Below are 18,975 nucleotides of genomic sequence, written 5' to 3'. Positions count from 1 at the left end.
AGAAAGGGAAGGCCTTGTTTAAGTACTGTACTAGAATTCTTGGAACAGTTTGAGATCAGATAACTTTATTTTGTATAAGGAGCTCAAAGGCAGTCGAGGAAGAAAAGGTGGTGTCTCTTGCCCACTTCTTCAATAATCCAACAAAGTGTCTGCTTTTTAGCTTTTGATCTCAAAATCTGTTCCCTTTCCTTAGACAAAGAGGTGTCATTGTGGTATGGAGATAATGTTACGTCTACAATATTGTTCTTTATAAAGTATATTAATAACAAATACGACCATTTCTCTCACATTTACAGTTTAAGAAAAAAATCAGCAGAGGTCTGTCTAGTTTTAAACACCAATTAATAGGACAATAAGGTACATTTAGATTCTTGGTTGTCATGAGTATAGAAAGTCCATATTCTTCCATTTTTTCTCTTCATGTGCATCCAGTGATGTTGCATTTTCACCAAAACTCTGTTAGCTATGTTTCAGTGATTCCAGTTATGTCTTAATTGCATGCTAATACAGTTATTCCTGTCTCTTGCATACTGTTTCTTGTATTCCTAGGTATAAGCAAGTAATTACCTGGTCCTTAATGATAATGTGTTGTAATATCATAACAGCATAATATTATTTGTATAGTTAACACAGTGGAGATTTTCAAGTACTGTAGGTATCTCCATGTGTAGGTTGCAAAGAAGGCTCCACAGCCAAAACGTTGTCTCTTTTCTTTTTAGCTATGTTCCATAGTAGGGATGTACATTATTTCTTCATGTTTGCTTATAGCTCTATAAAAGTTAAGATTTTAATGGGTAAATGAAATACTAGAGACTGAAACTGTTGGATAGACAGGTTGTGGTTGTATGTAGTGTGGTGTTGAGAAGACAATTGAATTTGTCCAGAACACCTCCTGCTGTTTAACCTTTCTCTCTGAGTAGGTTCTGTTCTAACTGGTTTTGTGACCTTTGTGACTTAAAGTATATAATCTATTCTTAAATCTGCCACATAAGGAGAAACATATCTTCACTCTTAAGCATCTATTTTAAAATGTAGACTGATGTAAATCAATCAAATGGTGCTGCTCTGGTGTTGTTTTCCTAGAAGTTTATACACTTCTTGGAAGTATTATGGGTGATATTTGTGTAGCTTAGTGGGTGAAGTTTAGAGTATTAACATGTCATCCATGGTCTTAATCATATACTGTAAGAAAATAATGATATTGCCTAAACTTCATCTTTATTGTGAAACTTGTTCCAGACTTTCACATGATCATTTGTTATTTGCTTCAGGCATACAACCTTGGGAAAGTACTACAGTGTTCTTCCCCTGGGTGATGGACTGCCAGGACTGCTCTTTAACCTTTCTCCCTGTTCCCCAAGCATGCTCTCTTTATACCCCCTTCCCCCACCCTGTATAAAGGGGGGAGGTGGAAATCTTACTTTACCACATGGGCTGTTCGCTAATGCTATGCTCTTTCTTTTTCTCACTTTCTCAGTGATCAGCATGCACCTGTTAAAGATTAAGGGCAGTAAACTGCAGTGTGCTTGCAATCCTGTTTTGGCCTTTCCTTCTCCACTTGCTATCACACACATAAGTGTCGGTTAAGTAGGATACTCATCACCTCTGACCCAAAAACCATGGCATACAAGAACACTCTGGCAGATTTGTGACAGGGTAAAGGCATGGACACTCATGTGGAGTAATACTTGCCTCTAATGCACACCAGAACTGAGCTGAGATAGCAGGCTTCCCCATTGGGCAGCGCAGTCATGTACTGTAGGACTGTTGTAGCAGAGCTTGTTCAAGATATCTAATATAAAACTAACCTAAGTAAAAACTGAGAAGGGGAAATCTAAAAGCTGTTTTAAGTCCTTGGGCACAGAGAACCACTGAGAATGTGTTGCCGCGAGTGGAGAGTGAAGACCGAGTTGGTATGGTACAGCCTTGGTTTGAGAGTGATGGTACTAACCACTGCAAAAGTCCACCAGTGATTACCAAAAAAATCCAGGACCTCACGTAAATTGAGAAACCAGGCAATACAGCCCATGGCTGGACATTGCACTGGGAAGAATGGCCTTTTGGGTCAAGTTCGAGCAGAGGAGGAGAAGGCCGTACAACTTACAATGAAGGGGGGGCTCACGGTTGTTGGTCTTTTCCAAAGAAGTAAGTGATTACTTGACCGTGTTAATGGCCTGTGATCCCCATTTTGGAGGCATGGCACCCACACTGGTTTTGAAAGAACACCTGAAGTGTGGTGTTTGGCAACCAAGAAAGAAACGTCCACTTCCCTAAACTGACCAGCCACTGTTTCACTTATGGCCTAACTCCACATCGTCTGAGATTTGTCCAGCTGCACTCCAGAATTCATGTGAGACTCTGAGTTACAGTAACATTGTAGTAACTGCTTTGCTGTTACTATATTGTATTTCTCGTGAATATCTTTGCTTAATTATTTAAGCCCATTTGGGTAAAGAGGAGAATAACCAAATGTGTGTGAGTCTTCTCTGGAATTATACAAATGTACTTGGCACTCAGACCACAGGATCATGCTGATGAGGCCAAAATGAGGTAGATGAGATCTGGGAAATAAAATCTTCTCCACATTCCAGTCTGACTCTGTGAATAGATTCTACATATGAGGCCTGTGCCGGGGCTCAGCTTAGTTTTTCACTGAACAGTTTTTTTTGTTTAACATGTGTAGCTGTGTAGAAACAGCAATATGCAAACACTGTACAGTATACTGAATAATACAAGAACTGCAACTTCTGTCTTGGGATTCATTTATGGTCTAAATATATATATGTGATTATTGTACAGTAGTTATACTCATTTCTTGGTGATGGATAAACTAAAACTTTTACTAGCCTTCTCATTGTCAAGAATTCAGATAGATTTTCAAATTTAAGATAATAATTTACATAAGTAAACTGTCGTTGGAGATTTTTATGTAAATTCCTGTAATTTCCCAGGAGGTACAATATGCATTGTGTTAAAAAAAAACAAAAGATTTCAGAACATTCTAAAACATGAACCTGGTCATATAGTCAAGGTAGATGGAAGCTCTCTTAAAATGAGCTAGATTTAGTGGAGGGGTGTTTAAGCAAAGCATGCTGGAAAAATAAGGTCAAAAGTCGTACTGTAGAATACTGTATCTCATTGGTTGAGTTGTGGTGCTTTCTTCCAGACCTTAGTTGTGTATTCCATGTAAAAGGAAATGTAAAACTGGATGTTTATTTTTTATAGGTCAAGGACTGACAATATCAAAGATGATGTTCAATTTTATTTTGCTAATATCTGGTTCAGTAGAATCACTGCATAAATCTATGTTGAATAATTACATTTACAACAACTGTATTTCACTACAGTATCCAAGCAATACTTTTTTCATGCCCTGAAAATTGTACCATGTTTGTACCTTTGCATGACACCTGTAGTGTCTTGATGTTGATGAAGTGGTTTAATTGCTTTTTTAAAATTTTTCATTGATAGGCTGGTATGATTCGAACGGATTCGGATGAATACTTCATTGAGCCACTCGAAAGAGGCACACAGGAGCATGAAGAGCATGGGAGAGTCCATATAGTTTACCGGAGGTCTGCAGTTCTGCGACCAACATCCAACACATCCATAGACTATCAAACCTCTGGTATGTTACCCTTGTTGACTATAATACATGGTATTTCACTAAAATTGAAAGCTTAATTGATACTTTTCACAGATAGAACTGAACCAAGCCCTTTCTGCTAGGCAGGAACATACAGTATTTACACATTGAGAAGAAAAGATCAGAACTAGGCAACGGCTGCAGTAGAAGATTTACTAGGGAGTGCCTGAATATGAATATCAGTGCAACATTTTTTACAAAGACTACACAGGTCCTTGCATACATTTCTAAGTCCTCAATCCTGTTTTTGTTTTTTGCCAGTCAGTATTAACTATTATTTACATCTTAAAGTAAGATCACTGCATATATTTAAATTAGAAGGGCTGTATTTGCTTTATTGATGGTTGATGTTAAATAGTGGTTGATGTGTACACCTATTTATTTTAAACCAACAATTTTAGGTAACTTATTCTGTGTGTGTACAGAATGTCATCCACACATGTGCCTCAAACAAATTGCCCATAACGCCAGTTGCTGGTAAATTCACTTTCATTCACTTTGATTTGCAAAATACAATGGAGTGCATTTTAAATACCTTTTTACCCATTTATACAGCTGGTTAGTTTACTGAAGTAATCTACTGTAAATGAATGGCAGTTAAGGCTGCAACAGTAGTGCTTCACGTAGGCTTCAAACTAGTAACCTTTAAGTTACAAGTCCCCAACCCTAACCACTGTTGCACACTAAGTAAGTGTTTTTGAACATTCTTATGTTTTGCAACCAGAGAGGAAGTATTTCTAAAATATGTTAATGTATATAAAACAACATTATACATTATGTGTTTTACAAATTACAAAATCCATGAATGTTTATTTGCAAATTATTGACTGACATGAAACTTTTGTAGTGTGGTTTGTAGAAGGGTTTTTAATGTGAAATGGTGTTATGGGACATCTGCTTATTTTTGTGAAAATGCAATGAAATTATTGTGTCGGAATGGTGAAAAGGTTTGATTCATGTTTAGTCTTACGATGTCACACATGTACAGTATATACACAAAATTACTTAAAATGTTAAAGACCGACAGTAAGAACTCTTAAGTACCTCCCTTCATGTCTATAACATGGACAATCCAGGCACATGACTCCAAAAACATAATGTAACAGGGCTCTTGCACTGTGCCAGTTACAGAAGTGATGTCACCCCCTCTAAAATCTGCACCGTATAAAACTCTCCTGCAGTAGAAAACCTGGTGTTTTGGCATGGGAGAATTATCAGCTGTCTCGGGAGTTGAGCTGTGCATGCTTGGAGCATGTGAGTGATGGAATTGAATCCCAGCAGGGGCATGAGTTGTACTTGTCACATAATTTCCACCTGGAAAGGACTAGAGTCAAAAGATAATGCTATAATACCTTTTGTGATTAAACCTTTCAGAACTTTAAACTTAATGAACTCATGCTCATTCAACATTCTAAAAGTTCCAAAAATTAAGTTTTAACAAATTCTATTGTTTATATAGCATAAATGTGCATTTCAATGTGCACGCAAAGCAAGTCAGTATGTTGACAGTATTCTTTGTACTTACCTCATGCTTTCATTATTACCTATCTAGTTTATCCAGTTTTTGTGGTTTTCACATAGAGTTTTTTTGTGTTTTGGCTTGTTCCATCAAAGCAGCACCTAATCATTAATCAAGTGTTGTAATGAAAAATGAAAATATTTAATCGTTGCAGCCGTGGGGCAGGGTAGGTGGCAGGTTAGCAATTCAGGAAGTTTTATGTACTGTTTACACATATCGTAATGAGGGAATGCTTGTCAAAATGTACCAATACCTTTGAATCAATTTTCAGCACTGCGAGGAGATCATACTTTTATAATACATTCTCAGGTAGGTTAACCAGGTTTTAACAGTCAAGTAAAGTTTTAATCCACTATTGAGTCTTCTGAAGGTGATGTTCTTCTTACACCCTGTGTATTAAAATTGCTTTTTGAAAAGTTAACACACATAGAAAACATTATATTTCTTTTTCCCAATAACGTACAGCTTCCAGGGCCATAAAATGACCCACAAAGTAGTGAAATAAGTAAATAAGGGAAGGAAAATTGGGATTCTCAGTGTTCACCTTGAGAAATAAATGATTTGTAAAATCTTATTTCCTTTTATATCACTTAGGTGATTATTACCTGAGTAAAGCACTATAAGTACCCATTATATACACAATTGATTCTTAGATTTTTTTATTTGTTATAATTTTAATAGATATCATCAGAAATCACAGTGAATGCTAAGCACCACCTACTGTATATGGTTAAATACCTGCACACAGGTTTTTGTGATGTCTACAATTATTTTATTTCCAGCTTTAGATGCAGCATTTAATGATAAATTTTCACTTGTTCTAATGGCAATAAAGCACGATCTGTGTAATGTGCAAAAATGACCTGTGGTTTCAGTCATTAAAAAAAACCTCTACATACTATAAAACAAATTATTTTTCATTAGATAATTTTTATAATAGCTTTCCGCAACGGGGGAATTTGACATTTACAGTAGCATTAATTTTAATAAACATAAGTGAATGAGATCTGGTGTTCTCAATACATTCTCTGTCATATTTTTTTCGAAATAGCTTACTCTGTGTCTTTGACCATGCAAAAATTGCAAATCATTAATAGGAATCAATAAGACAAAAACATGAAAAGACATTGGTCATTTTGCTCTTTTGCAGTTTAAAGAAGTGAGCAAATTTATTTCCTGCCTCTTTTTTCAGATCAGTCAATTTAAGTGTCTTGGCTAAAGAACAAAGTGGTATTTTAGTAATATGATCTAAGGTTTGTAAACTAAAAGTAAGAGATGGATGAAAAACAGTGACAAGAACATAAACGAAGGGAAACAATTAAATTTGACAATAGTTACTATTATTTGCTTGTGCACAGAAACATGCACTTGCCAAAAGGGGCATACTATGACTGGAATTTTTAGTTAGAAATAGTTTTAGGAAGTATTTGATCAATGTTGGTGGCCTGTTCCATTATACGTCTTTCATTGTGAACGACATTTCAGTTTTGTTCGTTGCTTTGCATTGCATTTGCTTTGCATTAGAAAGTCTCAATGACAGGGCTACACATTGAGTGGCACGCATTCATTCAGAAGCAGCCTTTTGTTGAAGTAATTTTTTAATTACATTCTAACAGTGGGAAAGTTGGGATAGCAAGGCCTTTATCTTGCAGTTTCCTTTCAAGATTTTCTTTTTCACTTTCTCTGCAGAGCCAAGTGCTTCTGCGGCTGTTGAAGTTGCCATGACAATGTATTTGAGGGTCTTTGTCCCAGGTGGAAAACATGCAGGAGTGAGAAATGATTAGGGAGTTGCTCCTGGTTGCTAGGAAATATAGGCCATGAAACAACAGGCAGGATAATGAGAAGACTGTTGTCCACGTACAAGACCCTAAGGAATTCCCAGACGTCTTACAATCGTATGTGACAATGAGTGTAACTGTACTGTAGGTAGTTTCCTAGTTCTTTTGCAGCCTGGCTAGGGATTACAATGGTTGTAAAAAGAAGGAAGTTGTATTTTAAAGCTTATTTCCTTTTACTTCATTACATTTAGCAAAAATTATACATTAATTAATACTGTATATATCCCAAATCAGAAATAAAGGAAACCTTTTAGCTTTTGATACCATCTTCTAAAAAGACCCCAAGAATTGAACAGTGTTACAGAAAAACTGTATTCTGAGATTGTTGTTAGATGTGATGTTTCTTGAATGCATCTATTTTAAAGCATGATTTATGACAAAACAAACTGTTTTGGATATAAAAACGTTTTTCTTCTGTTGCTGTTCGGGAAAGTTTTGCTTTTATGGCTTTGCCTCCATTTTCTGTCTGAATAAATTGTATATTTGCATTAGAAAGCTGGGCAGATTTGACAACTGCCATGACAAGAGTGCACCCTTAATATTACATATTTATAAAAATACTGTGCCGTAAGTGATGGAAATGTTGGAATTTTTATAGTTTTGGAGACACCTGTAAACGTGTCTGTCTGTCTGTCTGTCTGTCTGTTTGTCTGTCTGTCCTGACAGAACTAAAGAGTCTCTTTAGTTCACCTGCATTGCTTTCCAACAGAATTGGGGCTGCACTGTCTAAATGGTATTTTCACTGTGATCTCTATTAGTAATTTCAGAAGCTCAACCAAATTTTCATTGTGACAAGACAAGCCTTTGAATATCAAGAGTTTGGCCCTGACTGAGGAAATGATAGCCCTGGGTAGGTATTACTATCCTGGATAAGATAAATGAATAGTATTGAACGTCTTTATAGGAGAAACAATATCTGGACAATTGGCAGACAGGTGTCTCTTGTTCTTCAGGTGTTTTAAGTAATTAGGCAATCATATTAGAGTGAAAATTCTCTCAACCTATCTCGCTTAGACTTCAGTGTTTGGAGTCCATAGTCAAAGGCGAAATTAAAAACAAAGAACTTCATGTAAAAGAAATAAAGGCACTTATGAAGCTGAAAGAAAAGAATCGATCAGAGTAACAACACAGAAATTAAGCATATCAAAATCAACAGATTGGAATATACAAAATGAGAAACAAACCACTGATATAATAACCGCTTAGCCAAGACTAGGCTGGCATGCTTGCTGACAAAAAAAGTTTTCAGACCTTCCATGTAAAACTTTCAAATAACAGTTAAATTGCCAACAACCTCCACAGTGCTTGGGAGCAAGTAGAAGACTGAGACAGCAGAGTTTAATAGGCTGCACTGCAAAATGTAAATCTCCCATCCGCAACAAGAACAGAAAACCCTGATTTCTATCTGCTTGGAAGTACAAAAATGATCTAGGAGAGATTTGGAAGAAAGTTTTATTCACTGATGAGGCCAAGAAAAAACATTTACCAGAGTGATTGACAGGTTAAAATGAGGAGTAAGAAAGAAACTGTAAATTCATCAAAGAGCAACACCTCATCTATGGAACATGGTGCAGGTGATGTTATAGCCTTGGCCTCTGGAACTAACTCACCCATTTTCATTTATGTCTTAACTGATGATGTCAGCTATAGATTGAATTCTGCAGCTTTCTGGAACATTAGGTGTTTAGGTCTGTTTATGTAGAAGATGATTCCATACTTTGTAGGTGATGCTTTCCTACAGCATGACAATGACCGAAAGTAGTTTACTAGGAGAAAGAAGTGAAAAAATCTTAGTTTTGTCAGGTCAATTTCCAGATAAAAATACAATAGAGCATGCATTTTATATGCTGAAAAATATATCAAAGTATGAACTCCCCCCCAAAATGGATACAGCAAAGGCTTGGCAAAACATCTCAAATGATTACAGAAAGAATTTTGTGAGCTAAATGTCTCAGACTTCATGGAGTTATTGAATCAAAGGGATAAGCAACCAAATATAGACTTTTCTACTCTCACATTTACTCAAGGTGAATGTATCCCCATACTTATAGCCATTTTTTCTAATATGATAAAATGTCTGCCTATATTCATAATATGTATAATATATACAGTATATATTAATTCTTATGAATGTCATGATCACAAATACACATTGCTTGACTGAAAAGCAAAAAAAAAACAGTTTTAAATTTGCTTTCACAACACGTTTGGAGGACATTCTAACTCTTCGTCTGAAAACTGAGGCCTTGAAAGAAAACGTCTTCAAATCATAAACCCCAAATGTTCCGTAACATTTTAGAAGATTAAAGGTTATTTAGCTGGAAAACCTCCTGGAACGATTAGTTTGTTACATTATTTAAAGGAAGCTAGATAAGGTTTTATGCTGTTTTTAGTGAAAGTTGCCAATCTGCAGTCTGGCCTTGGATTAAGTTTCTTTTAGTGTAAAAGAATACCTAGACATTTCCCACAGTTGTACACTGCCGCTAATATTTATTTTAAAGGAAGTAGCATTGTTTTATGTTTTTTCTAAAGGTTCTGTGTTTCAAGACATTTTAAACATAGAGCATATCAGAACATACAGTACAGTATATGTACCACTTTGTACCTTTTATAGAGTTTTAACAAATTATGAAGCTGTGCAGAAATGAAAATATATACACTTAAGTTAAATATTTACAGACACAAAGTTACAGAATAATTAGTCCTCTTGGCATTCATAACATACAAAATAGAAGATGCAACAGAATAAGAGTGCCAGATGGTATTTATAAGCTGTTTCAATAACTGTAGTAAGGGAGGATTTAGCATTAAACACTTCAATCTATAAGGGTGTAAAGAGACAAAGATGTTTTTTATTGCTGTACATCCTAGTGCGAAGAATTTAATTGAATATCCTATAACAGGAAGGCCCTTTGTAATGTGGCTGGTTATGCTGTTGCTTAGTCTTTTAGCGCAATTCACAACACAGTGTTGCTTGCATTCTTTCTGTGCAGCTAAGGGCAGTCTTAAGGACCTTTCACTTGTCAGAGATTTGCAGTGTAATCTGCTTTTTCCAGTGGGAAATTAGGTGTTGAAATAAGGCTGACCCCAAGTGAAAGAATCAGACTGCTCTTTCTTTTTTAACTTTTTATTTATTGAAGAAGTGATTTTAATGTAAAATATGCACATAATGTTTAGTTTTTTTCTTCCAACTTTCCTTTTAGTTCACAATTGCTCGTGTTTTCCAAACTATTTACAGCACAAATAGTTCTAACAGCAGCCGCAGAGATGAGGACATTTGTCCTTTCTATCTCACTGTATTGGTTTTAAATAGAGACTGGCTTGTACATTTCAATGTTGTTCTGTTTATAGAGGTAGCTAACCAGTTTGTCAATGCTCTGTTAGGAGCTGTGCAGGTGTACAGAGTCCATGCACAGGTCACTGCCCAGAAACGTCTGTTAAACAGTGGAGTGTAAAAGGATTGGAATCCTCTTAGTGCCAACTGAACAACTAAGGACAATTATTCTTTCTAGCACAATAATGATCAAATGATTAGTGGTACACTAGAAGGAAGTGAGCCATTGTGAGCACAAGACATAATTCTGAGTAATGGTATCAGCAAAAGGGTATTTGAAGTCCCCTATTGTTTTGGTAAAGGAGCTGACATAAATATTTTCCCACATTCTGAATGAAACATTGCAGTCCCTTCTGTATGACTGGATAAAGAGAATTGGCCATATTCCCATTACAGACAGTAACAGTGAAACATTACTGGTGACCACAAAGTTTAAACTATTACCATGAAGGAGAATCTGGAAGAGAGCTTTCTTTAGTTGTGCAGAGCGGTTTAATAAGGAAATACTGTATAATGCAATGACTAAGCATGTCTTACCTAACAAATTGCTACTCTGATGAATCTTATTGCAGTGCTTTTGAAAAGTCAGATTAATGTGGAAAAGAAATTAAGAAAGCCCAGCAATTTGTTTGTTGTGTGATAATAGTTAACAACTCATAATCCCACATTTAAATAGCTGAGGGTAGTTTACATGCAGCAAAACTAGTATAGACAAAAAATAATTATGAAAACAAATGCTACAATGATGATCAGTAATATACTAGAACATGTCGAGGAAGAGTTAGGCCCCCGATCCTTTGTCCTCTCTAACAATTCCAAAAAAGGATGGTGTGATAAAGCTGTAGTAGCATCCCAGAATGTCTCATACAGTATGTATGAGATGAGACGACACTGGAATCAAGGGATTTCAACTTATCTCATAGTAAGATAGAGGCTAGACGATAAGACGATAAGGTAATCAGAGCTTGTAGATTACATTAAATTCTATGGATAACCAGTGATCAGTGAAGAAGGGTCACGTTTGGAATGATATGTGATATACTATACTGTTGATACAGCACAAGGAAGATGTAGTACTGTAAATGCAATACTAGAGTCGACCATGCAAGAAGAGATAAAAGTGTGACTGCCACAGCAGAAATAGGAGTTAACTTCAGCAACCTTTCAGAAGTAGTATAAGAAACACCTGAACATATTAGATGTGTGAATTGAAAGTAGTTCAGTATTTGACATAAAAACATAGATTTATGTTTGTAGAGAATGGCAGAAGCAGCCTGACTTCAGTCTGAAATGTGAGTATTAAAAGCAACATGCTTCCATTTAATTTACAAGTCAGGGATCTACCTTTTATAACATTAATGTTAAGAATGTTCACATATTCTAATATAAATGTATTTAGATTATATATATTTTTTTTCTTTTAGGTTTTTGTATGGTCTAACACGTAGAATAATACAATGTAATGTATAGTACTGTACATAACTCAATTATAAACCTGATAAACCAGTACACCTGACTTAAATATATTTATTTTTTTGGTAAATTAGACTACATTTATTTACTTCTGACATATCACTATACTCACAAAGTTCCTTACAGATCATGACAAAAAATATTACCGGAGTAATTCATCCTAACCTTAATAATTAACATAATGTTGGCACACAATAAATTATGATTTAATTATTTTACCAAGAATCAGAAATTCCAAGGACTATGGTGAATTCGTTAATAGTAGCATCGAGTCTTCACTCACTGATTGAATTGTAAATATATCACAAATTCATAAAATATAGATAAAACTGAACCAGAATACTGATCAATCACTTACTTATGCTACTGTTAGGTAACAGTTAGGACCTACTGTATCTACATGTTTTAAGTGGCACAAAACATGAATTTAGAAAGAGATAGTCCTATTTAACTTAATCAGTTACTTTGATGGGTAGTTGAAGGTACAGTAGCATGAGATTTACAACAGAACAAATTCATGGATTGGGCAGACACTTAATAAATTAAGTTTAATGTTGATTAAAGTGCAAAGTGGTCCATACAGGAAGTTTAAAAAATACACTTTTATGTGGCTGATTCTGGGATATAGGGAGCAATGCATGCACTTTACACAAAGAGATGTGGATGGGTATCTGGTACAGGTTTTCTAGTAAGGTGATTGAAGCCGTAACTTTGGGCACCTTCAAGAACTTGCTGTGCAAATTAAAGCTACTAAACTAGCAAATAACAAGATGGAGCATGAAGGGTCTTGTTTTCTTTCTTGTGCTCCAAATCCTTAAATACTCAAATATAAAGGTCTTTAAAATAAATCATATAGAATAATTGAATTTAACATGTTTTATAGGTAATATAAAGGCTAATTAGTTTAATTGATGGACAATATTGACTTACATCAATTCATACTGTATGTAAAATAAAGAGGTTTTGGACCGATGTGCACAACTTAAAATTTGAAAAGAAGCCATTCTTTCTGTATAATTTACTTGGCTCCAGCCACATTGTATAACAGTTGAAGCATATTCGTTTTGCAAATGTTTCAGTTGTACCATTCAATTTAACTGATGGTTTAATAGGTCTTTTGATTTTTGTGATAAAACTAAATGCACACAGGGTAGTGAAGTCCAGATATAATTTTTTGTTTGCTTTGTTTCTGCCATTTCCTTCCTATAGGGACACATTTTCAGTTAAGATGTAGATTGTTCGCTTTAAGATTGTTGTTTTATTTATTAGGAATCTCTCAATGACTAAACTCAATAGTACCTTTTAGATATTAAATATTAATAAAGATATTAAATATTACAGTTGTCTTCTAATTGTTAATTAGAGGCATATTCCAAATTAAAATCTTTAAGAAATAAGTGTGCTTCATTTGGATGATCATGAGGCTCCCTGTTGTGGTTTCAGGTGAATAATCTGAATGTTGTCAGTTTAGCTATAGTTCGAAGGTAAAGACAGGAGTACACTAACATATGATGAAAGAAAATGGGGGTATGTTTTAATTTTACACTACAGTAGTTCAAATGAATACCTTTACACTTGTCTTTAATGAAAAGGTACTAAAGTTCAAAGGATGGTTGGGAAACAAACCATACATTGTTCCTAGAGAGCAGAGTGCAGAGATGTATACTTTTCTGAACACAGATCAGTACCTTTTGTTTTTGCGAGTGTTAATATTGTTTTTACAACTATTTAGTATCTCTGAATGCTGTAAACAGTAAGACGTTTAAAGGATGCAGTTGTTGTTTTGATTGTTGCTGTTATGTTTTTACTGAAACTTCATGACTACATTCAGATTAGATTTTCCATACTATATAGGAAAATGAAAACCTTTCCTGCCAATGTTATTATAAAAAGATTATTAAGAAGCTTACATTTCAGCAGTGTCATTTTTAGCTTCATGAGGCGCAATGTGATATACTGAATGTTATAGCACCTATTCATGCTTTTCTTGTATTGACTTGTACGAAACTAATACTCAGGTTTCTTATGTGCATCATTACTATAATTTGATTTTGTATATATCTATATCTGGCTAGTGGGTACTGCAGGCATGGCTGGAAGACCCAGTGCGTGGTCATCAGAGTGGTGTGTAGGTGATAGTGTTTTGGGCATCACAGGGGCAAACAGAAGAACCATCAGTAATGCCAACAGGATAGCAAAGACAACCTCAACATGGTTCTGGGGCAGAAGGAGTGATCAATGGGTGGTGGCTCAATAGCACTGGGTCACAAGCTGAGATCTGATCTGAGGTGAGCAAGGGTTTCTGATGTGGAAAGACCTGAAATATCCATCAACCCAAGGTTACATCACCGGTGATAAATCAAAGCTAGTGATTGGGAGCTATAAGACCATTGCACTATTTATCAAATGATTAAAACAGACATTCGTATTAAAAAACATGAAACTGAGATTTGGGTACGAACTGATAGTGTAAAATATTGACAAACTGCACTCCTGTGCAAAATATTAATGATCATTAAGTGTAAACAACTGTAAAATCAAAATGATAAAAGACTTTACAGAAATATGACTTTTCTGCTTCCCAGTATGGAATTAAATTGTTTCTTTGCAGCCTGCACACTAATACAGCTCCTCAAACCTCTATAAAGTACAAAAAAAATATATTTGTACTTTACTACAATGTTTACTGGATTTTCCAGAGCCATAACATTTAAATCCACCCATCTATTGTGACCCCACAGATTACAATATTATAATGGATGAAGTTTTTTATTTGTTTTTAATGAAAAATCGGCCCTCATAAAAACTTATGGTACAGCGCCAATTGCACTGTACTCATTGACTCATTTCCCCTGTCATCACATGTATTGTCTTCACAGACAATAGTTCATCATGTGTTTTGTCAGTGGTCAACAGATATAGATGCCGCTGGTACCATTTGTTTTTCTTTTCAATTCCTTTCTGGTTTTTAATACTATTTGCAGCTAATATACTGTAGGTAATCACTTGAAAAGATTACTGATCTGTTTAAAGTTGCAAAATATCAGAGTATTGGAATTCTTTTTCAACTACCACCTATCTTAGCTGGAAACCACTTATATAATGAGTAATAGTCTATTTTATATATTTCCATTTATTTATATTCCTTAAAGTTTTCAGTGAGAGAGGGAAGCAGCTGGTATGTAATTGTTATTGGCAGAAGTCTTTCTTACAGTGTTGGTAAATGAGCCTCAACAGCAATGACAGATAAAAGACATACTGTACAAATATACATCATAGAGCCGATAATAAACAGCTTCCGCCCATCTCTACCATCCTGAACCACACGCTAGTAACAAAATAAGCAGTGAGATCAGATAAAATAACAATGAGCAAAAATTGCAAAATCATGCAAATGTTCATGCATCTCACAGCTTCCGGGTAGGTACTGTTACAGAACCTAGTAGTCGTTATCTTGATAGACCTAAGCTGCCTTCCAGAGGGGAGGAAAGTAAACAGAAGTTGGGCAGGGTTAGAAGGGTGGGAGAGGATCTTTATAGCTGTGTGTTTTAGTCTAGAGAAGTGGAGTAACCCCACAGAGGAAAGGTGGAATCCTGCAATTTTGGAGGCAATATACACTACTCTCTAGCTGTTTTTTGTCCTAGGCAGAAGTGTTGCCATACCGAACAGTGATTGAAAAGCTCAAACATGCTCAGACGCAAAGACAGTCACACACCCACACCAGGGCCAGTTTTCCCAGAAGCTAATTAACCTAACAGTATCTCTTTGGACTGTGGGAGGAAACCGGAGCATTTGGAGAAAACTCACGTGAACATGGGGAGAACATACAAATTCCACACTGATAACACCCCAGGAAATGAACCCAGCTTTGCAAGACGGCAAAGCTAATCACTGTGCCACCATGCTGCACTCTACAGAATCTAAATTCCTCAACATATCTTAAGAAACACTGCAATACTGAGGATTTTCTAATGGTGCTTGATATTTGGACACTGCGATAATCATCTAAATTCACTGTGTGGGAATTGTCCCATGTACAGTAACTGTATGTATCTTTTGATTGTTTAATTCACTTTAATAATAATCCATATTTGTATTTATTATGATTTCAGTAGTAATTACAGTACAGTTCCCTTCCATTATTTACAGTAATTACGGAAGAGATGTTTGTCTAGATAGCTGCGAAAGTTCCACATTTTTTAGACAGAAACAGCTGTAATGTGTAACAATTAAGTAGCTATCTGATAACAGTTTCCATTAATGCTGAACAATACCAAAGCAATAGTATTATCCTGATACTGAAAATAATTGACAAATACAAGAAGTACTTAATATACGTATGTTTACCAGGGTTTGCCCATTCACATTTTGTTGAATCATAGCACTGTAATGTCTGTGATCTCATCTGGCACAGAAACAGGAAGTGCTTTATTCACAACACACAATACGTTTTTCTTTCCTTTTCATACATTCGCCTCTCATTCTTAGTCATACAGAATTTCCCTGCTTTTGCAGGCTAAGGATAATGGCATTGCAAGGTTTAATTTTATTACCAGATCTTTTATTAACTCCTATTAAAGGAAAAATGTTTTATAGCTGTGAGGATCTATGAAATCAAGTATCTGGTTATTTATTTAGTTGTTATTGTATCAAAAAAGAGCCCTGACTAGCTCTGTTGGTAGAGCATGAGACTCATAATCTCAGGGTAGTGGGTTTGTGTCCCACATTGGGCACAAGGCTAACAACCCTATCCTGTAAAAAACTAATGCTATGGTAATAGCAACAGGATGTTGCTGCCCTTACATGCCAGAATGCATAATGGGCAAACATCCATCCATTGCATAGATTAAATTAAAACAATATTTCCTACTAGATTTTCAGTAATACCTAGAATAGTAGAGTATATTACTATAATAATTAGAATTCCTAGAATTAATAATAATAATTGCTTACTCTTATATAGCACTTTTCTGGACACTCCACTCAAAGCGCTTTACAGGCAATGGGGACTCCCCTCCACCACCACCAATGTGCAGCATCCACCTGGATGATGCGACGGCAGCCATAGTGCACCAGAACACTCACCACACATCAGCTATTAGTAGGGAGGAGACCAGAGTAATGAAGCCAATTCATAGAGGGGGATTATTAGGAGGCCAAAATCAGTAAGAGCCAATGGGAAATTTGGGGTTACACCCCTACTCTTTTCGAGAAACACCCTGGGATTTTTAATGACCACAGAGAGTCAGGACCTCAGTTTTACATCTCATTCGAAGGACGGCACCTGTTTACAGTATAGTGTCCCCGTCACTATACTGGGGCATGAGGACCCACATGGACCGCAGGGTGAGCACCCCCTGCTGGCCCCACTAACACCTCTTCCAGCAGCAACCTTAGTTTTACCAGGAGGTCTCCCATCCAGGTACTGACCAGACTCACACCTGCTTAGCTTTAGTGGGTTGCCAGTTGTGAGTTGCAGGGTGGTATTGTGGAAGACATCGTTTACAGAAACCAAGTTTATTTTTGTTACTCACTAAATAAAAATGTTTGCCTAATGTTTTTGACTGGCAATGTCATCATTTCATGCCCTTATAGATGTTCAGGTGGGTAGCTGCGTCAGCATGCGTAGGCTGCAAAGGAACAAGTAATAGGTTTATTCCATGCTGAAAAAAAGAAGAAAGAGAACACAACGTTTCGGCCGTGGAGCCTTCTTCAGGTGTGAGCTCACACCTGAAGAAGGCTCCACGGCCGAAACGTTGTGTTCTCTTTCTTCTTTTTTTCAGCATGGAATAAACCTATTACTTGTTCCTTATAGATGTTTACTGTCATGGAACATGTTAAAATGGAACACTGCACAGGGCACAGTAAAACCATGTTAAAAGCAATGCAAACATAGGAAAAGGAACAGGAAAGCATTTTACACACCTGGGAAAACCATGGTAAAGCATGTCTGTAAGTGAAATGTGGCAAATTGAAAAGAGCACTGTGAAGATAACATCCCAACTTGCTTCATCTTCAGTATAGCAAGTATCTACAGTGTATATATAATTTCATTTAAAATGAAAGATGATGTGGAAAAGGTCACCTACTGTAACTTGAACAAGCTATTGAATAAAACAGTAGAATTTCCAGGAACTGTTTATTAAATTTAAAAGAAAACATCAATAATCTGTTTAATTTAGTTCAGGGTAAAGTGTTCACTGACTCTTCTGGAATCCTGAATGGCTTGAGTGTGTCTGGTCTTACACAGGTGTTCTTTGCAATTATTGTCCTCATTATTGTCCTCTTTACAACATTGACCGAGAGAAATAAAGGTTCTAAGAGTAGAAGAAAAGAGAATGTATTGTCTGGTATTTTTTAAAATGCTGAACTGTATGTTTGCTTGGATTTCTTGGAAGGACCATCTCAGGTACATCTGGATTGTGTTAAATAAAGTACAAGATTAGTGCTTTGCTGTGTTTCTTTTTCTAAAAAAAGTGATATGACAACAGCTGTTTTTGTTTAACAAGACAAATGTTAAAATGTTGGGAAAGAATTTCTTTATTTGATAAATAGTGATGCATTCTATTACATGCCTGTGTTTGAGATGCTACCCTATGAAACATGATTTTGTAAGCCTATTCATTGGGCAATCATTTATGACATACAGTAGGTATGCTGTTCACAACTGAATATAATTAAATCCAAATGTCCTTTATAGGTCCAAAAACTAATATTGAAGCTGTTGCCATAACTCAGAAATCCTCTGTGGGGAATTGTCTTTTTAATTTGATTTTATTATTTTGATGTAATAGTTGCCACAGATATTTTAGTGTTATCCCGTCACAAGATAGGGCTTTGGTGTTTATTTTGTTGTCTAAAGCCTGTATTATATATACATTTTGATACATGTATGTAGTTAGTCAAAATGTAAAACATCATGCCGTCAGATGCAAAAATGGTGTTAAAGTTTATCACTGTCTTGGCTTAGTTTCATCCTGCATTTTAAAACGTTTGGTAAATTTAATAAATATTAAATTTTCTTTTATCAACTTTAAAGCAACTGTTTTGCTTAATTTATTATTTGGAGAAATTTGCATCCCTGCTAATTTATTTTAAAAAGAAAACCGTAACTCTTCTAAAGTTTTAGAAATATACTCCCATTTAATCCATTTGCACTTGTAAA

At 35.7% G+C, this 18,975-nt stretch overlaps 1 protein-coding gene across 4 annotated transcripts in view; it reads left to right on the top strand.

Moving 5' to 3' along the window:
• The window catches only part of adamts3 (ADAM metallopeptidase with thrombospondin type 1 motif, 3), a 98,767-nt gene that overhangs the window by 16,185 nt on the left and 63,607 nt on the right, over nt 1-18,975 (top strand). For all 4 annotated transcript variants that reach the window (XM_006627191.3, XM_015340173.2, XM_015340172.2 and 1 more), the window contains exon 4: nt 3,472-3,628. In XM_006627191.3, coding sequence (XP_006627254.2) covers nt 3,472-3,628 — 157 coding nt within the window. The remainder of the gene's footprint in view (nt 1-3,471; nt 3,629-18,975) is intronic.

The sequence above is a fragment of the Lepisosteus oculatus genome, chromosome 3 (genome assembly GCF_040954835.1).
Source record: "Lepisosteus oculatus isolate fLepOcu1 chromosome 3, fLepOcu1.hap2, whole genome shotgun sequence".
NCBI classification, from domain to species: domain Eukaryota; kingdom Metazoa; phylum Chordata; class Actinopteri; order Semionotiformes; family Lepisosteidae; genus Lepisosteus; species Lepisosteus oculatus.
Note: the sequence above shows the minus strand (reverse complement) of the source record. Positions and strands in the feature narration are given on the sequence as shown.